General features: G+C 40.6%; 1 protein-coding gene across 2 annotated transcripts in view; it reads right to left on the reverse strand.

Moving 5' to 3' along the window:
- Positions 1 to 269: 269 nt before the first annotated feature.
- Positions 270 to 27,522, reverse strand: part of TMEM181 (transmembrane protein 181) — a 97,233-nt gene continuing 69,980 nt past the window's right edge. For both annotated transcript variants that reach the window (XM_089669722.1, XM_089669723.1), the window contains exons 12-17: positions 13,720 to 13,822; positions 11,905 to 11,956; positions 11,684 to 11,766; positions 7,842 to 7,931; positions 5,562 to 5,628; positions 270 to 2,355 (exon numbers count right to left, since the gene is read on the reverse strand). In XM_089669722.1, the coding sequence (XP_089525848.1) occupies positions 2,277 to 2,355; positions 5,562 to 5,628; positions 7,842 to 7,931; positions 11,684 to 11,766; positions 11,905 to 11,956; positions 13,720 to 13,822 (474 nt within the window). In that variant the 3' untranslated portion in view covers positions 270 to 2,276. The remainder of the gene's footprint in view (positions 2,356 to 5,561; positions 5,629 to 7,841; positions 7,932 to 11,683; positions 11,767 to 11,904; positions 11,957 to 13,719; positions 13,823 to 27,522) is intronic.

Here is a 27,522-nt window from a genome sequence, read left to right on the forward strand (position 1 = left end):
CTGTTGTAATTCCTACACCGTTCACCTGATTTGGATGTAAATACCCTCAAATTAAAGCTGACAGTCTGCAGTTAAAGCACATCTTGTTTGTTTCATTTTAAATCCATTGTGGTGGTGTATAGAACCAAAAATGTTAGAATTGTGTCGATGTCCCAATATTTATGGACCTGACTGTATATACACACACATATACATATATATATGTATACACATACACACACACATACATACATACACACACGAACTGCAAGAAAGTGAGCGGGTAGTGCTCAGTTTGTAACTCCCTGTTTATTGAGGTTTATGATGGAGGATGCAAGATTTTTACACTAAAACAGAATTAGAACAATGCTGCCTTTTAAAATTGATAAAGCACAGGTGAGCGTTCCATTCACAATGACCACAGCTGTTAATAAAACCGCTCGTAGCAAGTGTACAGTGAATGGCAATGTACACAGTCCTTTTCACACTGCTTTAATCCCACATGGATCGTACATGCATAGGTACATAGTTAGAAGATATTATAAAACTTAAAAATAACAGGAGCCACTGCAGGATAAATACTAAGAGTTTACGGCTGACTCACTCTATTGAACCATATGTAGCAAAATAAACTGTGAGCGAGAAGTTCACATTAAAGAGGTCCCAGTAGACAGCATCTTCATAAGAAATTTCAGAATATATATATATACATATACACACATATATATACACACACACATATATATATATATATACACACACAGATATGTGTGTATATATATATATATATATATATATATATATATATATACACACACAGATATGTGTGTATATATATATATATATATATATATATATATATATATATACACACACACACACACACACACACACACACATATATATATATATATATATATATATATATATATACACACACACACATATACACACATATCTGTATATACATGCACACACACTGGTGCAAGCCGATCAATTCCTAGTGCACATTCTTTCCACAAATATGACCAAAATTATGTTTTTGACTTCCTTTTTTTTTTTTTTTTTTTTTTTTTTATAGTGTCGGATGAAGGGGTATAGCTGTTTTATAGCTTTTGATACCTTCAATAAATTTGCAGTTTTTCAAGCAGCGATCTTCTTCTCTACTGGGGCCTCTTTAATGTAAACTCCTCGCACATAGTTATAAGAACATGTACAACAAAGCATTTAACACGCATCCAAAAAAAAAAAAAAAAAAAAGTTTACCACTAGCTTGATCTGCTATCATCAGTGGACTCTTTCAGATGCCCTTCCACGTGAAAGACTCCCTAAACCACTTTAGAAAAAAATAATGACAATTTGGGTCACACAACAAATTTAACCTTTTCACCTCAGAAAAAAAAGGAAAGGCCATCTTTAAACCAGAAGAAACAGCATTAGTAGCTTTAGTAATGTGGGGCACATCAAACTGACAATGGAGGGACAGATGCATGTGCATGCTTCAGGCCTCAATGTAGTGCCAGGTTTCAGCATTAACTCTCAGTATAATCAGCTGTACTGGAAAGCACAAGCTTTTGGCTCACAGAAGGGTGTCACAGAGAAATGGCACGCTAACACCCAATGCCCAAACCAGGGGAGCACTTCTGCTATAGAAAAAGGTTTTCTCTGCATACTTACCGCTCAGACAATTCTCATCAGCTGTTCAAATAATTATATCATAATTTAGTACTGAAACATCCCTTTTCAAATTAGTGTCTATTATAGTTCTAAAAGATAAAATACCTCTACAAATGTCCTTCATGTAAACCGTATTTCATAGCCTTTAATATAGAACCAATGGAAGAACGGACTTCACACCAACATTTAAAAAAGAAACTGCAGCAAAATTCATTAAATACAATCTCCTAAAGAATAAAGAATCCGATCCAATAAAACATACAGACATCACATTCACACTTGCAGAGGACTTGTTCCAATTAAGAGTCATGCTACTCCAGCAACTTCCTAAATAAAAAAAATATTGACAGAGCTCGCTGTGCTTTGGAAGTAATAATTAGAACATGGTGGTTCGTAGCTTCATTGTATACACTACAAAAGAGACTGACATCTGTCCTCAAGACTCCCCTGTGTCATTAGGATTTGGTCACCAGAAAAATAACACATAAAACAACATAAAAATCCTCTGTAGAAAGAGCAGCAATCCATAACAACAAAGTTGTAATGAAAAGAAAATGTCCATCCTTCGGAATATTTCCTCCTACACCTGAAGGCACTCCGCCGGGGTGATCCCAATCCACTCAGTCACTATCAGATTCATCTTTATATTTAGCTCTTATGGCTTGTCCATTTTGAAGAGGCATCTCCTCGTAGTCACTCCTGTGGACAGGTATATTAGAAAGTGTTTATGTCACCAATGTGCTTAGAACAAAGCATATAATAACATATGAATGAAAGACATAACTGTTATGTGACGCTACAAGTAGAAAGCAACGTTATTCAAATATACAGTATTTTTTTTGTGTATATAGTGTTCAGGTACATTCAAGTGATTATAAATTAACAGGAAATATATATAATTTAAAACAAGCCCTCACTGATCCCTGTAATCTGCAGACACTGTGGAGTAATCCATCCTCAAAAATGACATAAAAAGTACTGAAGACCTTCTCTCAGCAGCGCAGCTCACTCCTTTCCCAGAACACCTGCTTTGTGTTTACCTTTATGATTGAAGGGCTATGGAGTCACTGCTGGGAGATGAAAGCAGGGTGACATGAGCTGTTGAGAAATTGCCTTGCCCATAAATGTATCCTTTAGGTTGGGGGTCGGCAACCTGTGGATCACAATCAACTGGTCAACCATGGGGAGCTGCCAGGTCGATCGTGACCGTGGTTCTGCCTCCCCACAGCCTCCGCCGCTCTCATATTACAGGCAGAGCGGAGAGCAGGAGGCAGCATAGTGCTGGATGGAGGGCAGGGTCAGGGGAGGAAGCTGCTCAGTGATTGGTTGCTAGTCTGCCCAAGCAACCAATCATTAGCTTGGCAGCTCCTGCTCCCGCCTTCCACCCAGCACTGTGTTGTCTTCTGATCTCCGCTCTACACATGCTGTCAGGTAGGCGGTGGTGTGTGTGTGGTGTGTGTGTTTGTGGGAGAGGGGGGGACACAGGAGACTCTTTGTGGGAGAGGGGGGGACACAGGAGACTCTTTGTGGGAGAGGGGGGGGGCACAGGACACTCTTTGTGGGAGGGGGGGGCACAGGACACTCTTTGTGGGAGAGGGGGGGGGGGCACAGGACACTCTTTGTGGGAGACGGGGGGGGGGGCACAGGACACTCTTTGTGGGAGAGGGGGGGGGGCACAGGAGACTCTTTGTGGGAGAGGGGGGGGGCACAGGAGACTCTTTGTGGGAGAGGGGGGGGGCACAGGAGACTCTTTGTGGGAGAGGGGGGGACACAGGAGACTCTTTGTGGGAGAGGGGGGGACACAGGAGACTCTTTGTGGGAGGAGGGGGGGACACAGGAGAAACTGTGGGAGGGGGGGGACACAGGAGAAACTGTGGGAGGGGGGGGGCACAGGAGACTCTGTGGGAGGGGGGGGTGCACAGGAGACTCTGTGGGAGGGGGGGGGGGCACAGGAGACTCTGTGGGAGGGGGGGGGGCACAGGAGACTCTGTGGGAGGGGGGGGCACAGGAGACTCTGTGGGAGGGGGGGGCACAGGAGACTCTGTGGGAGGGGGGGGGGCACAGGAGACTCTGTGGGAGGGGGGGGGGCACAGGAGACTCTGTGGGAGGGGGGGGGGGCACAGGAGACTCTGTGGGAGGGGGGGGGGGGCACAGGAGACTCTGTGGGAGGGGGGGGGGGCACAGGAGACTCTGTGGGAGGGGGGGGGGGGCACAGGAGACTCTGTGGGAGGGGGGGGGGGGCACAGGAGACTCTGTGGGAGGGGGGGACACAGGAGACTCTGCGGGAGGGGGGGACACAGGAGACTCTGCGGGAGGGGGGGGACACAGGAGACTCTGCGGGAGGGGGGGACACAGGAGACTCTGCGGGAGGGGGGACACAGGAGACTCTGCGGGAGGGGGGACACAGGAGACTCTGCGGGAGGGGGGGACACAGGAGACTCTGCGGGAGGGGGGGGACACAGGAGACTCTGCGGGAGGGGGGGACACAGGAGACTCTGCGGGAGGGGGGGACACAGGAGACTCTGCGGGAGGGGGGGGACACAGGAGACTCTGCGGGAGGGGGGGGGACACAGGAGACTCTGCGGGAGGGGGGGGGACACAGGAGACTCTGCGGAAGGGGGGGGGGGACACAGGAGACTCTGCGGAAGGGGGGGGGGACACAGGAGACTCTGCGGGAGGGGGGGGGGGACACAGGAGACTCTGCAGGAGGGGGGGGGGACACAGGAGACCCTGTGGGAGGGGGGGGGGACACAGGAGGCTCTGTGGGAGGGGGGGACACAGGAGGCTCTGTGGGAGGGGGGGACACAGGAGGCTCTGTGGGAGGGGGTGGGCCGATAACATCAAGCAGCACAACCGGAAGTTTGCGAGTTGCCATCTTGTGAGTGCCCAAAGAACGCTGAACTTGGAAAATTAATATACTGTAGTCTGTTAAACTGCAGTGTCCCAGTTGGGCACTTTTTATGATACGCTGTATAAAGAATAGGAGGATCGATCTGGATTAGATTGTGGAGAAGATTGGAGGTTGGAGAGAAAAAGGGAAAAAGCGCTATTGGACCTAAATACATATGGGTCGAATACAGGAGGTGACAGTATATATGTGTGTTGGTGGAGGAGGAATATAAATGGGTGATTTTCGGTACGGCAGGAAGTTGCTTGAATATTTATGAAAATATACGGACTTTTTAAACAAGGAGGATTTTGCACAATTTCTAAGGATTTGAACAGTAATTTGAGAGTGAAATATTGCAAGATAACTAAATTGTATGTGTGATATCTGCACATTGGTTGTAACATGCACTTTATATGGAGGACTTGCACAAATGTTATGCACTATATATGTTTTTAGCACTGTTTATAGCACGAGTATTGCGTGGCACTGTCTGTTAAAGTACTTTTGTGAGTTGCCAATTTTGTGGAAATAAATTTGCATATACAGGTGAAACTCAAAAAATTAGAATATCGTGCAGGTGTTATGGCTTAATTAGCTGATTAGAGTGGGACACTTGAGCCTAGAATATTGCACCTTTTCACAATATTCTAATTTTCTGAGATTGTGGATTTGGGGTTTTCATGAGCTGTAAGCCATAATCATCACAATTATGGTAAATCACAGCTTGAACTATCTTGCTCTGCATTTAATGAGTCTATCTCATATATTAGTTTCACCTTTTAAGTTCCATGACTGAAATAAATGAACTTTTGCATGATATTCTAATTTTTGGCGTTTCACCTGTATTGCTGCACTTAGATGACGCTGCTTCTCTCTCTTTTATGGTTTACATTTAAAAATAAATGGGCTAAAATAAAGCAATGTGTCTCAAGGCACAAAAATGCAAGATGTGAACAGTAGTGAAATAATAAAATCTTTTTTATACTCCACAATTGCACAAAAGCAAAAGACATACCCGTATATTACATCATCATCAGAGTCATTTAGCATTGAAAAGGCAGGATTATCTTTCAACTGTGATTCTGTAAGAGAAATAGAAGAAAATTAACTGATACAATTCTAATAAAGAAATCCATCATATTATTAGTCAAAAGAACTTTACAGCTGAAGCATGGAGGCCTTAGCATCCACCTGGCAGAACTCAGAGAATGTGAGAACAAGAGGACCGGGTGGTGGCCTTACAAGCCTGGAATACAAATGCTTGATGCTGTTGGAATGAGCTCTGATGGGGAAAGGAGGAACCTTTTTCTTAAGGAGCTGTAAATAAGCTGATTCACCTGGCAATTGTGGAGCAAAAGGCAGGGTGTCCTTTATGAAAACCTACAGGCAGAACTAAGAGGGATTTAGTCTTGAGAACAGAAACCGTGGCTGCTAGGGAGACCCTGACAGCCCAGACCATATCCAAGCAGTGTAGAGCAATTTCCTTTTGTTTTGGGGCAGAACGGAGGGAAGGGAGAACTGTCCTCATTGAAGTGGAAAGAAGAGACTACCTTAGGTAAAAAGAAGGTTTTAGTCTCAAGACCACTTTGTTTCTGTGCAAATTAAGAAAAGAAATTTGTCAACTCAAAAATGCACCTAACAAAGGAATCGGTTCCAAGGGGTTGTGAAGGACAGATAGAACAAGCTTGAGATCCAAAGGTGATGCAGGTGGTCAAATTGGGGGATTTATATGAGCAACTTCCTAAAAGTCAATAAAGGATTGCAAGGCAACAGGACTCTGGAAACTTCATGAATAAAACAGAAACCTGTTCCTTAAGGCCAGGCATAAACCAGCATGAGTTGAATCCAAGGAATCACCTGAGCATCTACTGCAAAGGCTGGAGGATTCCTGGGCCTCTATACAGCTTGTTTATGAACCTTAAGACCAGGATGTCCACATCTGACAGGGATTTTGAAACATCTCAAGGTGCATAGACCCCTCTTCCAAGGTCTATGTGTTGGCGGCTTAGGAGGTCCACCTCCAGGGATGTGGATGGCTAAGAGAATTGGAATGTAAGCATCTGCCTAGAAGAGTAGCAGCAATCTTGCTCTATCCTACCCCCCAGTATGGCCGGGGTTAATACAGCTAAGGGGCTGTCAGGAGCTCTGATCAAAAGAGCTTGCCTATGCCCACCCTCTCCTGCCTAATCCACCATTCATAGATGCTGTTTCAATAAATAACACAGGGTCTCTGTATGGAGTAGGTGGAGCCATCATCTGCCCACCCTCCATCCAGATATCCTGTGTCATGCATAGGACAGAACAGGATTTCTCCTGAAACCAGAAGAATCAACACATGGAACACATCATACTAACCGCAGATTATATCCTTTGTGCTAATTTTTATATTTGGAATTTTAGCTACACTTAGGCTTTAAGTTTCTAATTTGTCACTCTTTACACCCCCCAAAAAACAAATGAGAAAATATGTAAGCAATTTTTCTACCAAATTGAAGTCCTTTCTGTCCTGAATAAAACATATTATATATGTTACCAATGACTACAAAACCTAAAAAACCATGTGGGTAGACCCAAGATATTGCCAAAACAAAAAAGCAGAAAAGTTACCCCCTTTTCCCAACATATGGAAGCAGTTACAAATCTGAATATAAAATAATGAAAATATTAAATCATAATTCAACTCACAAGTTAATTATTAGCAAACATTATGATAATTAAAGTGTTACTAAACCCAGGACCTTGCATTCACTACATACCTGGTCTCCCACAATACACACATCGTGGAAATGCAATTACATCAGTAAATATAAACTAATAAATACCTTTTCTCGTTAGTAGTATATAGCAGTCTTGTGACTTCTATCAGTGTCCAGCTGAGCACTGGTAAAAGCTTGTAGGAGGAGTTTTCATTCTCCTCTGATTGTCCTATAAGGCTGCATAACCCCTGACCCTCTGTCTGGACAGTGATGATTGGCCCTGGGCTGATCACATGCACCCTCCCAAAGAAAAAAAAAAAACTCTCTAGCCATAAACTCTAAACGGAGCATGTGCAGAGTGACTCCTAGAGCTCTGTACTATCAGCAGATGGATTGAGTACAGTAGAAGAAGGGGAGTATCAGAAGAGAGAATCAAACAGCCTTTTTACACAATGCAAAGGATTAACCCCATAGGTTCCACAGTGAGTATAACAAGCATGCTTTACTGCATATACAGACTGATTTTACTTTTGTGGGTTTAATAACACTTTAATGTGAACTTGCTTAAAAAACAAAAGCATTTCAAGGGTAACACTTACCATACAGTGCATTTTTTGATGGGGAGTAGACAAATGCTAAAGTGTATAGATAAAAATTCAGCAAGCCATAGAAGGACAAGAACTCTGCTGGTGTTCAGAGTTAAGGGAAATGAAACGGGGTTTTCTCTCAGAAGCTTGTACTTAGAACATGGATAACCATTGGAAGAACAATGTAATGCTTAATCTAATGTCCAAAGGACCACTATCATGAAAAATACAATGTTTCATAAAACTATACATTTAAGACATGTATCTTCAATATTATAAGGGTTTCCATTTATAGGTTTCAGGTCTTTATTAATATTTTTCTCTACATTTACACACACAAAGAATTAGGAATACTTAAAAAAATAAATAAATTATACTCACCTAGGTGGATGCAGCATCGATCCAATGCTGTATCTGTTCCCCGCTGGGTCAGCAGTGGAAACTCAGCGATCAAACACAGCTGATTGCTCAGTTCTCCCCCTTTGCTCTGAGCAGAAAGCTGTGGCTGTCATTTACGGCTCTGCTCTGCCCCTCCAGCGCTCACTGGAGCGCTGGGCTGTAGGGAATAGTAGGGGCTGGCTGGGTGGATCCTGACCATATGTTCAGGATCTTTTCAGAGCCTGGATTGACTCAATGACCTCAGCCAACAGCAGACTTTAGCCTGCTGGCTGAAAACTGGTCAATGGAGTGTAGAACAAACTGCACTCCTGTGATCTACAGAAGTAAAGCCAAAAAAGCTTTGGCTGTGCTTCTTTAACCGCTAGCCTACAGGGCACTTATACCCCCTTTCTGCCCAGGCCAATTTCCAGCTTTCAGCACTGTCGCACTTTGAATGAAAATTAGGTGGTCATGCAACACTGTACCCATATGAAATTTGTATCCTTTTTTTGACAGATAGAGCTTTATTTTGGTGGTATATAATCACCTCTGGGTTTTTTTTTTTTCTTAAAGAAACCAAAAACGTTTTTTCTTAGTTTTTGTTATAAAACTTTGTAAATAAGTGATTTTTTTTTCCTTCACTGATGTGCGATAATGAGGCTACAGTGATGGGCACTGATAGGCTGAACTGATGGGCACTGATAGGCTGCACTGATTGGCATTGATAAGTGGCACTGACTGGCACTGATTAGTGACAATGGAAAGGCAGCTCAGATGGGCACTGATATGTGGCATTGATGTGGCACTGATGGGCACTGGCACGAGGCACTGATGGACACCGACAAGTGGCGCTGCTGGGGCTACACTGATCATCAGGGCACACTGATCATCAGTGCCCGGATGATCAGTGTACATGTCCCCTCCGCGGAAAGCCGATTTACTGGCTCTCCTCTCCTCTCGAGCTGTCAGGAGAGATATGCCGATAACCGGCATTTCCCTGTTTACATGTGATCAGCTGTGATTGGACACAGCTGATCACATGACCGAGCCGACATCTTTGGCTCTTTCTGTGATCGGTGATCCACTGTGTCCGAGGGACACAGCGTACCACCTATCGCCATGCTTCGCGCTCCCTGAGCCACGCATGAGCGGTGAGAATGGGAGGACATCATATGACGTCTTCCCAGAACGAGAGAACCACCTTGCGTCCGTCATATTACTATATGGCGGGCAGGAGGTGGTTAAAGCATGTGAATAAAAAATGACCATGGTTAGCAACCCTGGCGGTGTTGTAGTTTGTTCACCCCTGCCTTTACTTCTTTTAAAAAAAGGACAAAAATATTAATACATAAGATAGAAAGAAATTTATATACTGAATACCATTATCACACAAAGAAAATGGAGATTCCCCCCAAAATTGTTCGGGACTTTAAACGGCAAAGAAACCAAGTACTGAGATAAAATTTCAAGAAACTTGTGCATGTAGAATATCCTCTTAAGATCTACTAGAGTTGATAGTTATGTGGAACACCCACACCAAATTTTTCTTGGAATTTTACCTCAATACTTGGTTTCTTGGGTGAATCTCCATTATCTGGGATGTTGGCAAGCAATTTACAAATTACTTTGGAGCTACAAACACATTAAAACATATCAATCAATAGTAATTCATATTGTGATTATTATTGTTCAAGTACAACATGCAAAACATTTGGCAATATGTTGCTACTACCACCAGTTGGATTTATTTTAGCCATTTAACCACTTGACAACCGAATTATAGCTGAATGACAGCTACAGCGCGGTTGTCCAGTTCTGGGAGGGAGTCCTATGACGTCCTCCCACAATGCGCTCCAGGGCACGCACCCGGCACTGTCTGTGATCACTGTGTCCTATGGACACGGCTGATCACATGACAAGGTAAAATGCCAATCACAGCGGCCTTTTATCACGTGATCAGCAGTGTCCAATCACACAGCTGATCACAAAGTAAATACAGTTGCTGGTTATTGGCAGCACTTTCCTCACGCTGTCACAACTTGAGGAAAGTACTGCTGATAACCGGCAACTGTCACAGAGGACATCTGCACTGATAGTCAGGGCACCGATCAGTGCAGCCCCAAAAGTGCCCAGCAGTACTGCCCGTCTGTGCCGCCTCATCAGTTTCCTCCAGTGTAGCCTATCAGTGCAGCCTCATCAATGCACATCAGTGAAAAAGTGAGAAAATTTATCGGTTTGCAAAATTTTATAATAGAAGTAAATTTTTTGCTCTTTTTTTGTTTATTTGTACAAAAGTAAAAAACCAAGTGGCGATTAAACACCACCAAAAAAGTTCTATTTGTGTGAAAAAAAAATTATAAAAATGTAAATATGGATACAGTGTTGCATGATTGCACAATTGTTCATTCAAAGTGCAAGAGTGATGAAAGCTGAAAATAGGCCTGGGCAGGAAGGGGGTAACAGTGCCCAGTAGGCAAGTGGTTAAGGACCACCTTATAGCAGATATACTGCGACAGGGCGGCTGCACTGTGCAAAATCACATATATATATACGTGATTTTTCATTTCTGGGTAGAGGGTGCGCGCGCCGCCCTACCTGCCCTGTCATTGGCTCCCACAGATGTCAATCACCGGGTCCCAGCCAGTGATTCATGTGCTGGGAATCAGTGATCGGCGGAGAAGTGGACAGGGGAGAGATCTGTGTGTTAACAACACAGGTTTCTCTCCTGTCAGCAAAGACATGTTGTTTTCTATCTCTCTGCAAAGCAGAGAGATAGAAAGCAGCACATCCCCTAAAAAAACAGCACACAGTAAGCACAAAACCGCACACTGTTAACCCTTTGATCGCCCCAGATGTTAATCCTTTCCTGCCCAGTGTCATTAGTACAGTGATCAGTGCTCTTTATTAGTATCACTGCAGATATCAGTGCCAGTTATTCAGTTCCCACCCAGTGTCAGTTAGTGTCAGAATGCCTGCAGCAGTCCTGCAGAAAGTTGCTGATTGCAACCATCACTAGTATAAAAAAAATAAATAGAAATTCTAGTATATAAACCGCCATTTGTAAATGTTAAAACTTTCACATAAACCAATTAATATACACTTGATTGGATTTTTTTTTTAACAAAAACAAGTAGCAGAATACATTTTGGCCTAAATTTATGAAGAAAATTTATTTTTATTGGATATGTTTTATAACAAAAAGTCAAAAATATTGTTTTTTTTTCCCCCAAAATTGTTGGCCTTTTTTGTTTATAGTGCAAAAAATAAAAAAATGCACAGGTGATCAAATACCACCAAAAGAAAGCCCTGTTTGTGGGAAAAAAATTATAGATTTAATTTATGTACAGAGTTGCATGACCGCGCAATTGTCAGTTAAAGTAAACGCAGTGCCATATTGCAAATAAATGGCCTGATCATGAAGGGTGGTAAATCTTCCAGAGGGCAAATGGTTAATAAGGTACCACGCAAAAGGATATAATTTTGATAATGTGTTGACAGCTCAGCAACAAAATTGTCCTGTAAAACTTGTGAGCCGAATCTTAGATATAAAATGACAATGCTGCAAGACAAAAGAGGAGAATACAATAAACTCTTCAGTACCAAAAATGCAAAGCTTTTTATATTGTGAACAATCATGTTTGCTTTTCTTCTGAAGCAAAGCAGATAATCTCCAGATACATGTTTACCACTGACATACCTGATAACAAGCACTACGAAAGTTAAAGCTGTAAGAAACTTGAGCCGCAGATCTGAAAGACAGAATATATTTTAAATAAACGTAACATTAGGAAGCAGAAAAGTCACCAACCACAATGTCTGCCATCCCTCCACTGGCTTCAGATTGCCTAACAAAATTTTAAATATTAAACGACAACATACAAAGCCATTTACAACTTGGTTCCCACCTACATCATCTGTCTTGTCTCAAAATATCACAGAAACTGTCCTCTCCACTCCTCCCAAGTCCTCTTGCCCTCCAAGCTCCCTTGTGTGCACCTGCCATGCTCATCTCCAGGACTTCTCCAAAGCCTCTCCTATCTTCTGGTACTCTCTACCCCAATCTGTCCAGCTATCTCCTACTCTTTCCACTCTTAGGCAATCCCTGAAAACTCATCTCTCACAATTATTACCTTTTGTTCCACTTGCCACTAGATTGTAAGCTTTCAGGAGCAGGGCCCTCTTGACCCTCTTGTATTGAATTTTACGGTTGCTGTACTGTATCCCTTTATATTGTAAAGTGCTGATCAAACTGTTGGCGCTATATAAATCCTGTATAATAATAATAGTAATTTTAGTAAGTCACACCCCAAACTATAGTCAAAAATGTTTGTGTTCCTCCTTTAGTTTTGTATAAAGGAAAGCTTAGAATCAGACAGATTTTTTTTGCCACTTGTTCCCTTTACAGAGATTGTCCCTCTGACACAACAGGAAGTGAGGGAACTCTTCAAAGTGAGGGGAAGTTCCTTCTAAAGGCTGCTCCACTTAAATAGGCATCCCTAATGAAAGATTTCCCCTCACTACATGTTCCCATGAAAACTGTAAAGTTTCATATTTCCCATCACTCTCTGCAATGGAGACAATGGTTACAAGGACAAATAGAGAAGGTGAATATTGTTAGCGACAGCAAAAAAATATGTCTTCGTTACTCAATCCAAAAAAAAAAAAAAAAAGTATTAAAGTCTAAATGGACATAAACCTGTATGTGCTAGAGCTACTGTGTGTTCCAAGCTTCTGGCCCTGTCTACAGGTGATCTCGCAAAAAGAGTACTGCCATGTGCGGCGAGGAGGGAGTAAATACTGCTTTAACAGCAAGTGTGAGGTACTCCACAGCAACTGACTGTACAGCCGAAGCCATCAATAATGAGCTGCTTTTTTTTCCCCTCTACTCAATGATACCTTTAGTGCCCCATTCAATATGTTGTAGTTAAAGGTTTTATCACACAGTAATACAAAGCACAAATGATGAGAATCATGAAGCAGATTGTTGTGGTGCCATTTATTTTGAATGACATCCAAATGCAATATTATAGTATTGGGGAACGCATCTGCTCTACAGTGCACCACAATGCAAATTTCATGCACTGTATGAAAAATGTAAAAAAAAAAAAAATGTAAGGTCCATTTTTATGGTGTTAAAGAATGTTGCCAGCCCGTTCAAAATACCTTAGCTGCCTTCAATGCAACCTATAGTCTGAAAATGCCCGTACTGTGCGCTGTGCACTTTAATTATTGCTGTCAATTCACTTCAAAATGAAATACAAATTATTTCCAACCCTTAGATAATCAAAATGGAGAATCTGTGTTGTCAAAGTTTTAGTTTTCTGTGCATAATATTAAAGTCATACCCATTATCAGACAGCTCCAAATATGTCAAGACGTTTAAAACAAATCTTTAGCACTCTCTCTGACATACACAAAAGCTATGCAAGCTGTTTCTATTATTGACATGATACACCCACAAGATACACCCACTTTTACTTCCCACTTTAGTTAACTTTGCAAAATGTCTTACCAACATATGGCATATTTCGTAGTTCAGAGCACGCTCGTATAACAAGGAACAAAAGATATAGGATGTACATTGTTGCCACCACAAGGAAGAAAATTTTCATGCCCTAAATTAAAGAGAACATAGAAAGTTATCAGAAGGACATCAATAATTTGTTCTAATTATACATTTTAAGCTATACTTAAGTTTTCAAAACATCCATGATGAAGATTTCATCAAACGTATTGCAAAATAGGAGCCAAATGGGTACTACACAGGCAGAGCTGCTTCTACAAGGAGGCAGTAAACTTCCTTCCAAACAACCCCTATTGCTAAGTTAGTATACGGGTAATATGCCCAGGTACAAACCATCACAGCAACCTTCCAAAGATCTCTTGGCTAGGATTGGCAATACACCATACACCAGAGTGCAGACTATCTCAGTCTCCACTTTATGGAATCATCAGTGAAGTTTTTTTTTTGTTTCTCATATCAATTAGATCAGCCTCTCTCAACCAGGGTGCCCAGGCACCCTGGGGTGCCTTGAGGTTTCTTCAGGGGTGCCTTTGCAACATGTCTAAAAATTGCCCAAAACTTGTATACAAGCCAGCGGGTGGAACAAAACTGCCTTTTAGCTACACAAAGACACAGGTTTTCATTGTGCACCATTCTGACCTTCTAGCTGCTGGAGTCCTGACAACCAATTACATCATCAGATGATGAGGATGTCAGCTGCCTGAACACCATCCTAGTTTGACCCTCCCCTGCCCCTCTCCATCAGCACTAGCGATACATTAGCTCAGTGATGGATAAAAACTGAGTGAGAAGAGAAACATTGGAATACTACTCAGTACCAGTGCGCAAAAGTGTATTTGCTTTGGAAGAATAAATCCCCTCTAATGTTGGGTGTCCTACATATGTGGATGTTGCTGCATTCTATAAATCTATTAGAATAGTTTTTCACATTTTAGAATGGGGTGCCCTTTTGAAATTATGGACAGTCTTGAGGCACCCATTTCAGAATGGGGTGCCTCAAGACTGTCCATAATTTTAAAGGGTGCCTCGGGACCGTCTATAATTTTAAAGGGAGCCTTGACTGAAAAAAGGTTGAGAAACACTGATCTAGATCTTAGACATCAAACCAGTAGCTCTACAACTAAAGTGAAGCGTAGAATTTTCCTGTCATGCATGGATTTTCCCGTAGCAAAAATATTAGAGCAGTCTTCAACTGAATGGCCTTTTGACGTTGAACTCCAGGTAGATAAGGCACATATAAAAACACAAATTAAATGAAAATCAGCTAATGCAGCTACTCAAGTCTATTTTTTTAATTAAGTGTTCTTGCATAGCAAGGAACACTTATTGTTATCTCACATACTGTATATATTCTTATTCTTATTATAGCCATATTTGCCACGCTAACTCCTCCCACAGTTTTTACACTACAAATACAAGTAATATATCAAAACGTGCGGATTGTTCCCGATCGGATTGCTATTACTTTGTGGAACGTTTCGCCGAATCGTTCAAGAAATATCGCGGTTTTTGCGGCGAAATTTTCCCATAGGAATGCATTGAGCAGCAGAGCACAGCTAGAGTGTGCAAAGGAAAAATCAGAAAAATCAGAACATGATTTGTAAACTGCCATCACTCTGCCATTTTCAAGCCCACCTACACATATCTTATATCAAAACGTTCAGCTAACCCTGCTGTCACTAAAAATGGCTAGGACATACTCCTGATAGTTTTCACAATATGACCATTTGTTTGGACCTCACCCCTCCCATTGATTTTCATTGAAACTCCACTTTAGACACAAGAAATTTTAAGGGACGTTTTTAAACTGCGACTGTGCCTTCATTTTTTATCTTTCAGAGACATACTATACATCAAAATTTAGGTCTGTTTCTTGTGATTGTCTCAATACCTTTTCACGGTAGCATTTATACTTTTAAAACTACAAGTGTTTGAAAATGGCAATCGCCAGTGAACTTGGCAAGTTTAAACAGCCTGTTTAGAGCAGAGCTTCTCACACACCTGTGACTGACTGAGGCAACAGGTGCAACCAAAGGTCACTCAGGGGGCAGCTGAGTCACATTAGAGTGAGAAAGCTACAGTGTGAAAGGAAAAATCAGAACATGATTTGTAAACTGCCATAACTATGTCATTTTCAAGCCCACCTACACATATCTTATATCAAAACGTTCAGCTAACCCTGCTGTCACTAAAAATGTTCACGGCTAGGACATACTCCTGATAGTTTTCAGAATATGACCATTTGTTTGCACCTCACCCCTCCCATTGACTTTCATTGAAACTTCACTCACAGCCACCTGAAATGTTAAGGGACGTTTTTAAACTGCGACTGTGCCTTCATTTTTAATATTGCAGAGACATACTATATATCAAAATTTAGGTCTGTTTCTTGTGATTGTCACAATATAAACCTTTTCATGGTAGCATTTATACTTTTAAAACTACAAGCGTTTGAAGATGGCAATCGCCAGTGAACTTGGCAAGTTTGAGCAGTGTGTTTAGAACAGAGGTTCTCACACACCTGTGACTGACTGAGTCACAGGTGCACCAAAGGTCACTCAGGGGGCAGCTGAGTCACATTAGACTGAGAAGTGAGAAAGCTGCAGTGTGGAAGGAAAAATCAGAACATGATTTGTAAACTGCCATCACTATGTCATTTTCAAGCCCACCTACACATATCTTATATCAAAACGTTCAGCTAACCCTGCTGTCACTAAAAATGTTCACGAATGCCAGTAGTGTACCGCGCTCCAATATATTCTACCTTATGTGATATAATGAATTCATAAGTGTAACACCGATAATCAAATAATTACATCAATTAATTATACTTAAATATATGATTTGTGTAAATATATAAAATAAATTAATTTATCAATGTGAAAAAACAAAAACTATGAATGAAAAATATAAATAAAAAATAAAAAATATTTGCAGTGGGAATAACAGTTCCTTCTGTATAAATGAGATGGTGTTATTATTCAGTCTGGATAAAAATAAAATAAAAATAAAAATAAAATTAAAATAAACATAAAAATAAAATAAAAATAAAAAAAATGAAAATGAAAATAAAAAAGAAAATAAAAATAAAATAAAAATTAAAATTAAAATAAAATTGAAATAAAATTAAAATAAAAATAAAAATAAAATTAAAAATAAACATAAACATAAAATTAAAACTAAAATAAACATAAACATAAAATAAAATTAAATAAAATTAAAATTAAAATAAACATAAACATAAAATTAAAATAAAATTAAAATAAAATTAAAATTAAAAAGAAAATAAAAATAATAAAAATAAAAATGAAAATAAAATTAAAAATAAATAATTGATATCCCGGATAAGACACTATGTTTCTTTTCTTTAATATTTAATTAATACTAATTTTAGCACGCAATTAATTAATTAATTCGTAATTAATTTGTAATATTTTATTATTTATATATTTTTCACATATATTTTTTTATAATTTTTTATGTATGATATCAATTAACAATAGAGTTTATATATAGAAAGAAAACTCCTAGTGGCTCACAAGTAACTATCCAACTTTTTATAAAAATGTTCACGGCTAGGACATACTCCTGATAGTTTTCACAATATGACCATTTGTTTGCACCTCACCCCTCCCATTGACTTTCATTGAAACTCCACTCTAGACACCAGAAATTTTAAGGGACGTTTTTAAACTGCGACTGTGCCTTCATTTTTTATCTTTCAGAGACATACTATACATCAAAATTTAGGTCTGTTTCTTGTGATTGTCACAATATAAACCTTTTCACAGTAGCATTTATACTTTAAAAACTACAAGCGTTTGAAGATGGCAATCGCCAGTGAACTTGACAAGTTTAAAAAGCGTTTTTAGAGCAGAGCTGCTCACATTCCTGACAGAGTGAGTTGCTATAGCAACCAAACATGACTCACACACAGCTGACTCACACAGGCTGGACTGTGAGATGCAAAATACAAGCAGAAATCCATTTCTGCCTCTGTCAGGCTTGCAATGTGCACTGCTTACATGTCATCATTACTTGGTAAAGGTTGCGGCAAGAACACTTTACACAATTTCCCCAGAAATTGTAGATTTTCTTGTTTATTATTAAGTGTTCTTGGAAGACCACTTCCTGTTATCTCACAAATATATTCTTATTATTATAGCAAAATTTACCACCCTAACTCCTCCCACAGTTTTTACACTACAAAGACCGTAATATACGGAAACGTGCGGATTGTTCCCGATCGGATTGCTATTACTTTGTGGAATGTTTCGCCGAATGGTTCATGAAATATCGCGGTTTTTGTGGTGAAATTGGTCCCATAGGAATGAATGGCGGAATGTTCCAAACTAGAGTGGGAGCTGACAAAAGCTAGAGTGTGAGCTGAAAAATCAGGACATGATTTGTAAACTGCCATCATTCCCTCATTTTCAAGCCCACCTACACAAATCTTATATCAAAATGTTCAGCTATCCCTGCTGCCACTAAAAATGTCCACGGCTAAGCCATACTCCTGATAGTTTTTACAATATGACCATTTGTTTGCAACTCACGCCGCCCATTGACATTCATTGAAACTCCACTCTAGCCACCTCAAATTTGAAGGGCAATTTCTAAAGTGCGACTGTGCCTTCATTTTTAATATTTCGGAGACATACTATGCATCAAAATGTAGGTGTGGGTCTTGTGATTCTCACAATATAAAGCTCTTCATTGTAGGATTTATAATTTTTAAACTACAACCGTTTGAAGATGGCAACCGCCAGTGAAGTGAGCAAGTTGGAGCAGTTTGTTTTTAACCACTCTTCTCTGCCCTTGCTGTAGAGTGAGTTGCCATAGGAACCCAGGTGTGTGAGCAGGAAGCAGAGTGACCAAAGCTAGAGTGTGAGCTGAAAAATAAAAGTTGAAATGCATTTCTCACTCTATCAAGCTTGCCATGGGCACTTTTTAAATTTGATCAATCAATTGGTTAGTGTCATGTTTACTATCTTTACTCACTGCGCCCACTCCACACAGTTACTCCGCCCACTCCAACCTTTTCACAGTTACTCCACCCACTCCAACCACACAACAGTTACTCCGCCCACACAACAGTTACTCCGCCCACTCCAACTACACAACAGTTACTCCGCCCACTCCAACTACACAACAGTTACTCCGCCCACTCCAACCACACAACAGTTACTCCGCCCACTCCAACCACACAACAGTTACTCCGCCCACTCCAACCACACAACAGTTACTCCGCCCACTCCAACCACACAACAGTTACTCCGCCCACTCCAACCACACAACAGTTACTCCACCCACTTTCCCCCCAAATGTCAGGACGGTACAGATATCCCCCAAATGTCAGGATGGTACAGATATCCCCCAAATGTCAGGACAGGACAGATATCCCCCAAATGTCAGGACAGGACAGATATCCCCCAAATGTCAGGACAGGACAGATACCCCCAAAATGTCAGGACAGGACAGATACCCCCCAAATGACAGGACAGATACCCCCCAAATGGCAGGACAGATATCCCCCAAATGACGGTACAGATATCCCCCAAATGTCAGGACGCTACAGATATCCCCCAAATGTCAGGACGCTACAGATATCCCCCAAATGTCAGGACGCTACAGATATCCCCCAAATGTCAGGACGCTACAGATATCCCCCAAATGTCAGGACGCTACAGATATCCCCCAAATGTCAGGACGCTACAGATATCCCCCAAATGTCAGGACGCTACAGATATCCCCCAAATGTCAGGACGGTACAGCTATCCCCCAAATGTCAGGACGCTACAGATATCCCCCAAATGTCAGGACGGTACAGATATCCCCCCAAATGTCAGGACGGTACAGATATCCCCCAAATGTCAGGACGGTACAGATATCCCCCAAATGTCAGGACGGTACAGATATCCCCCAAATGTCAGGACGGTACAGATATCCCCCAAATGTCAGGACGGTACAGATATCCCCCAAATGTCAGGACGGTACAGATATCCCCCAAATGTCAGGACGGTACAGATATCCCCCAAATGTCAGGACGGTACAGATATCCCCCAAATGTCAGGACGGTACAGATATCCCCCAAATGACCCCTTTTTGCAGAGTAGACAGTCCGACGTACTTCATAAGAGGAATGGCGAGTTTTTTGAAGTTGTATTTTTTTTGTCATTTTTTGGAAAATTAAAAAATTAAAAAAATTAGTTTCACTATTTTTTTTTTTTTTTTTACATATTGTCACCAGTGCAGTACAGCGTCATCATATAACTGGCATGGCGGAGATCAGGGACAATGAGTGGTGACAGTAAATTATATATATATTTTTTTATTTTTTATTATTTTTTTTAATTTTTTTATTTTTTATTTTTTTTAAATTTTTTTTAAGATTTGTTTTTCATATTTCACTATGACCAAAGTAGTACAATGTTACCATAGTAACATTGTACTACTTTGGGGAAGTGATCAGTATTTTTTTTTTTTTTTCCGCAATTTGCTTATAGCAAAGAATTACTTTGCTATAAGCAAGCATTTACCTGAATGACATCGATTCATTCAGGTTTTTTTTTTTTTGGTGCTTAGCTGTGATTTGGCCACAGCTAATCACATGACATGTGCATGTGACCTGCTGTGACCATTCACAGCTAGGCAGTAGTATACAATGGATGGTATGAATGAAGCCATCCATTGTATACAACTGTCATGTGACCTGCTGTGATTGGTCACAGCAGGTCACATGGTACCGGCAACGGGGGGCGGTACTCAGATCTGTCATTGGCTGTGTCCGAGGTACACGGCCGGTGACAGATCGCGCCGCTCTGCAGGAGCGCAATCTGCACATGTGCGGGAGGACGCTGTGTGGTGTCCACCTGGAACGCTGATGACATTTCCCGCCCGCCATTCGGCCATAGGGCGGGTGGCAAATGGTTAAAGCAGAATCCCCCCTCCCCCTCCCCACCTTTGTAGTTAAGAAAGCTGTCATTTTACAGGCGGTTGCCGTGGTCCTGCTCCTGTGTCCAGCTATGGCATGAAAAGTCAGTTGAGAGCTCTCATAGGCACACTGGTGACAGTTATCAGCACAGGTATGATTTGAATGTTACTGGCTGAACCTGCTCATTTGCATATCTTTGCAAAGGATTCTGGGAAATGGGTTTTGCCACCTCAGGATTGATCAAATCTGAATTATTTGTGTTTTTAGATGGTTTATAGAGCCAGAAATATTTGGAAGTGAACATACAAGCCAAAAGAAAGATTTTAATGTTAAATTCAAATTTGACTCTCCATAGGTTGATATTTTGGTAGTTCGGACGGTTTAAAAAGACTCGAAGCTTACTGAGCAGATGGAGAGGTTGGGAAAGCTCAATGGACACCAGGTGAAGGATCTCTCTGGGGCCGAATCAGTGACACTGATGTGAAGATTCCTCTGAGGGGAAGTTCATTGATACTGATGTGAGGATCTCTCTGAAAGAAGTTCAGTGATTACTGACAGGAGTGATACATAAGGATCTCTCAGGGGGAGTTCAGTGATACGGACAATGAGGATCTCTCTGGGGAAGTTCATGATACTGACAAAGAGGATGTCACAGAGAAGTTCAGTGACACTGAGGGCAATACAGACTTCTCTGAGCCCCATTCCAGAACACTTGGAAGTTGAGCGTTGTTCCCTGCCTCTCTTTTTTAGGTGTTCCTGCATTGCAGACCCCTCCCTGTTATCTCACATATAGATTCTTATTATTATAGCCACCCTAACTCCTCCCACAGTTCTTACACTACATAGACAGTAATATACCGAAACGTGCGGATTGTTCCCGATTGGTGGGCTATCACTTTGTGGAACGTTTCGCCGAATGGTTCACAAAATATCGCGGTTTTTGTGGTGAAATTGGTCCCATAGGAATGAATGGCGCAACTAGAGTGGGAGCTGACAAAAGCTAGAGTGTGAGCTGAAAAATCAGAACGTGATTTGTAAACTGCCATCACTCCCTCATTTTCAAGCCCACCTACACATATCTTATATCAAAACGTTCAGCTATCCCTGCTGTCACTAACAATGTCCACGGCTAAGCCATAGTCCTGATAGTTTTCACAATATGACCATTTGTTTGCAACTCACGCCGCCCATTGACATTCATTGAAACTCCACTCTAGACACCTGAAATTTGAAGGGAAATTTTTAAACTGCGACTGTGCCTTCATTTTTCATATTTCAGAGACATACCATGCATCAAAATGTAGGTCTGGTTCTTGTGATTCTTACAATATAAAGCTCTTCGCTGTAGGATTTATAGTTTCAAAACGACAACCGTTTGAATATGGCAACCGCCAGTGAAGTGAGCAAGTTGGAGCAGTTTGTTTATAACCATGCCTCTCCTGTAGAGTGAGTTGCCATAGGAACCCAGGTGTGTGAGCAGGCAGCAGAGTGACAAAAGCTACTCCGCCCAGTTACTCCGCCCACTCCAGTTGTAGACTACTGGTGGAGGCAAGAACACTTCACACAATTTCCCCAGAAATTGTAGATTTTCTAGTTAGTTATATGTAATCCTTTGCACAGCAGGACTCAAAACTTTGAGATGGAGGGGCAGCACTTTGTGCTGTTCAGGCTGTATTGAATTGCAAGTCTCTTATCAATTTAATGAATAAGATCACATTTAGTAACATGTTACACCTGTATTTAGGGCTTATCATATAACATAACTATAAATGAAAACACTGCAGTTAGTGTAACAAATTAAAAATATAAATACAAAAAGGACAGCAGCACTATATAATTGCCAGAATACAGCAAGCAGTATAGACTTGATGAACATGGTTGCACTGTCCCTCTTAAAAGTCAACCAAAAAAAAAAAAAAACCACAAAGAAAGACATAAAGATTGTGAATTATTCAAGGTTATTTCAAAGTGCAAAAATATGTGAAAATACAATCTTCTCATAACTGCTCCACCTCATTTAAATTCCACGTGACATAAAATAGAAAATAAAATAAAAAAAGAATTAGAATACAAAGAAATAGCAGCCACTATTAAAAGGATAAGTTTACCTTTCTCAAAAAAAAAAACAAAAACAACAAATGCACTTCTTTTTGCATGTAAAAAAATTTGCATTTATTATTTTTTTTTAATGGGAGCCTGTAAACATATAGTGGGCAGATCGTGGGTGCTATGCAGGGCTCTTGCAGACTCTGTGTGTAAGCTGTTTGCTCGTACTTAGTGTGTAACGGACTGCTCATTCAGACAGGACGCCTCAATGAACAACCACAGCGCTCAACAGTACTGTAGTTTCCCATTCATAGAATACTGTGAATGAGTGATGCAGCCAGGCAGGCCAAAGAAGATCCACGTTCTGCTGTTGCAGCAGGGATCGGAGGGGAAGTGGGGGGCGCAGTGGCAGCTGTAACACTAACATGTTACACCCGAAATACAGGTGTAAAATATTAGAAAAGGTGAACTTATACTTTAAGCCTGCATTGCATGTTACCAAAGAACAATTACACTTTCTCTTTCTTTTTATATTTTATGCCACGTGGAATTTACAGAAGGATGAACAAATATTGGTCAACATTGTATTTTCACATACTTGTGTACATTGATTAATGTTTTATGGTTGTTCTATCGTTCACAAATGTTTTTTGATTGACTTTTAAAAGGGACAGCACAACCACTTTAATCTATTAACATGTTACTATGCAGCACCCCCCCCTCTCCCCCCACACATATCCTCCTTTGCAACAGCAGCAGTCAAGGGGTACCTCTCTCCCGCAGCTACTGTCACATTTTAAAACTGGCGCAACTGTGCAGTGCTCCACTAGCACAGCCGACTCATTCATGAACAGTGATTAGTGAATGAATAAACTTCAAATCCAATCAGGCACCATGGCATATGGCTTGTAGTTCTCAGTGAATTGTGAAAGCTCTGATGAGCACCCTTGTAGCTCATTCACACTTCCTTCAGCTTTCAAACAGTAAGCCTGTACAGAGGTACAGGCAGAAAGCTGAAGAAAGAGTGTGCATGAGTTTGATATTGCACCCGCGATCCACTGATTGCGGCTACAATGCTCAGCAGGCCCCTGTAGAATATAAATTATAAACACACATTTAACTGCAAAAACATGCATTTATTTTTAATTTTTTTTTAATGAAAGTGGAACTTAGCCTTTTATACTGGAAGCTTGCTGACAGGAAAAAGTGAGTTGTATGGTGACTTCGTTAGCAGGGTGATAGTCCTTTATTGTGCAGTCAGCAGACTAGAGGTGGGTCTACGACATATTTATATAACCACAGTTAAATTTCTAAAACAGCAGTGGAAGAATGTAAGGCGGACAGGCTTGCTAAGCTGTCTGGAGGGACCGCTCGGGACATTTATAGACAATTTTGTGTGTGAATGCCTAATAGTTCATAGGAATATGTAGTTCTGCATCTTTATCTACCATAGTTGACAGATACTGCTATAAATGCTTGAAGGTAAAGCAGACCCTAACTGTATGCCATTATGTTTTCTAAAGCACTGTGTGTATAAACAATTGCCTTTTTTTTTTAGTTTTTGTTTTACTCCAGTTTTTCATGCGTTATGATCTCTCAGTGTTGCTGATCTCCAGTAGCCTTCCTCTGCCTACAAAAGATAAAAAGAACAGTAGCGTGGGATCTCCATTAGCATATAGATTCCATTTATTTCAAATAAAAACATAGCACACTTACATATACGATTCTTGACATCAGCATAGGAAAAACCCCTGGACATACGTTGGTGTATCTCATGCCGGCATGTGGATTGTCTGACCGACAGCTGTCAGCAGGCTGCCGGAGTTCAGTGTCTTGCAGTGCCATGCACTGCCTCGTGGCGATCCCTAGGTGATATTGAAATGTGTGGGCGGTGGGTAGGAGGTGATAACTCACTGCCCACACATCTCAGTATCACCATGGGATCGCCACGAGGCAGTGCATAGCACTGCAGGACACTGAACTCCGGCGGCCTGCTGACAGCTGTCGGTCAGACAATCCACATGCCAACATGAGAGATACCAACTTCTGCTGCAGACTACTGGCTGACAGTGTCCAGGAAGTTATTCCTATGCTGATGTCAAGAATCGTATAAGTAAGTGTGCTATGTTTTTATTTGAAATAAATGGAATCTATATGCTAATGGGGATCCCATGCTTCTGTTCTTTTATCTTTTGAGCTCTGCTGATCTACCCGGATCTACCGTTCAAACCCGCAGGATCCTGTGTTGCATGGTCCTTTGTGACCATCACTGAACGTGAATCTTATTTATATATACCTGTGAAAGCTAGGACTTGTAGTGTGCTGTCTGGTCTGTAAAAAACTTTTCCTCTGCCTACATGTGCTTCAGCATTAAATGCATGGAATTCTCAAAGTCCACTTTTGTCACCATGGGAAAATCTGCTTTTGTAATCTGCATTGAAAAGGCCACTTGCTGTCTCCATCGAAGGCAGGGTGACACACAGTTGAGAGACAGGGACTTAGGGATGTCTCCCTATAACAGGAAATGCGTGAACAAGGACCTTTATGTTAAGACTGCCAGGTATTATTTTAGTGAATGCTGCAAATTTTAAAATATTGAAAACAACTTTTGTTATCACATCAACATGTTAAAACGTTTACAAGATTTTAATGACTGGGTTTGCATATACATTAATGCTATCAATTTTCACCTAGAATATTTCCCTTGTATCGGTTCTGTAAATTTGTTTATAAATTTATACAAACGATGTAGTTATTTTCTGTTGGAGGATTTTTTTTTTTTAAGGCTTCAAATATGCACTGAAGGATCAATTCACCCAAAATGATTTCATTTTATGGCAGATGCCAGTGAGCTAAATTGCCCTCTGGCTCCTCCTAGCTCTCAGAAAAGCAGCAACTAGATATATGTGCTTGTGTTTCCAGGTCAGTACACCTGCCATGGTAATGATGAGGGAGGTCTTACTATCTCTGCAAGATTTCTGGTTTATAAACCATCTGACTGCCAAAATAAGCTTTGTTCTGGCTGCTGTGCAAGTTAATTAAAATATATATTCCTTCTAAACTGCCATGTACACCAATTATGACATTTCTCACATACATGTTAAAACTGCTTTTTTTTCCAAGAAAATTACCTAGAACCCCCCAACATTACATACTTTTCTGAAAGCAGATGCCCTAGAGAGTAAAATGGTGATTATTGAAATTTTTTATGTTTATCAAACATACGTTTTAAGGAACAAAAAAACAAAAAAACACTTAAGTGCATTTTAGTGCATACAATAAAAATATAATATCCAGATTTGGTAAAATATAAAGACAGATATCAAACATGTTAAGACTTAAAATTTTGCATGCCTGTGAAATGGCAACAAACTACGGGACATGAAAAACTCTATAGGCAATGCTTAAAAGCATTTACAGGTTACCAGTTTAGAGTTAATTGCTCTAACATTTGTGAAAATACCTCACATGTGAGGAGCAATCACTATTTACATATGTGTGCAGGACCTATGTGCATGGGGAATCTTTACTTTTTTAAATTTTTAAAAAATTTAAATGTACTTTTTTTTTTTTTTGCACTTTTTTTTATTCAACTTCGCAAGTGATAAACAACTTCCCTTGGTATAGTTTGGGAAGTGGCAGGTACTTTTTATGGAGGGATCTGGGGCCTATTAGACCTTCCATAAAAATTACAGGCAGCTGAGATATTGGACAGGTAAGCAAATACCGAAACTAGAAGTAAAGCATAGGGTAAGGGTATCCAACATTCCCAGAAGTCGGACTCGCTGAAGAGACTGACTGTGATTGCAACACTGGAACAGAGGAAACACGGGCCACCAGAGAGGAGAAAACCTACTCTCTTGCAAAGAAGTGCAATTCTGATAGGATTAGAGACCTGACTGGGTGATACACAAGGGGCATATACATTTGCTTTTGGTTATTTGCTATCTGTTGATCCTCTTTTCTAACTGATGAGGTTTCTCTTAATGAAAGTAAAGTCTATCTGCAGTCGAGTAACAAACCTCCATGCCGTAAACCTAATACCTCACTTAAACTCTAAGTAAGCTGCTAGCACCGAATAACAATATCAAAACCAAATATACAGCATGAAAATGCATAAAACGTGCAGTGCTCTTACCAATATCACCCCACCACTGTGCTGGAAGGTGGAAGATGGGTTACAGCATTTTAGCAAAATGTACTGAAAATAATAGCGTGAACTTTATGATCTGTGCACACAATATTTGAATATTGTTTATGCTGGAGTGTGCACAATTTATGATAATTAATGTTTCAAGTAATAAACTGATCTTTATACTTTTGTGTTTTTTTTTGGTGGTTAGATTTACTGTATGTTGATATTTTCTATAGTGCTTCACTTATAAATCTGCAGTTTGTAATAGATCCAAATATTCACAATGCATCTGGTAACCAGAGACCATGTCATTTTTGTCTAAGTTAGTATTGACACTATGCACCATCGAGCAGCATTTTTAATTTGATTTGTGGGGAAAAAAAAAGGCATTCTTTTAACTGAAATATACTCTGTTACTTTTTTATGGTGACATTATTCCCTGTTTAATTATGTTAAGTGAGATTTTTAAAGCTAAAAGTTTAGGTATGGCTTTTCTTGCACTTACATTGGTCCCGTTTGGATCAACATATGCTATACCTTGCCAATCCCTGTTGAAGCTGGAACTCACTGTAGTAGGGCACCGCTACCAACAGTGATCACTGCTAGCTTCTGGGTCCTGCACAGGCATCATACAGAGAACACATTGCATTTTATACATTTTCAATCGGTTTCTTTA

The sequence above is a fragment of the Staurois parvus genome, unplaced genomic scaffold, assembly GCF_062004578.1.
Source record: "Staurois parvus isolate SC_StPar_1 unplaced genomic scaffold, SC_StPar_1.0 ptg000081l, whole genome shotgun sequence".
Taxonomy (NCBI): Eukaryota; Metazoa; Chordata; class Amphibia; order Anura; family Ranidae; genus Staurois; species Staurois parvus.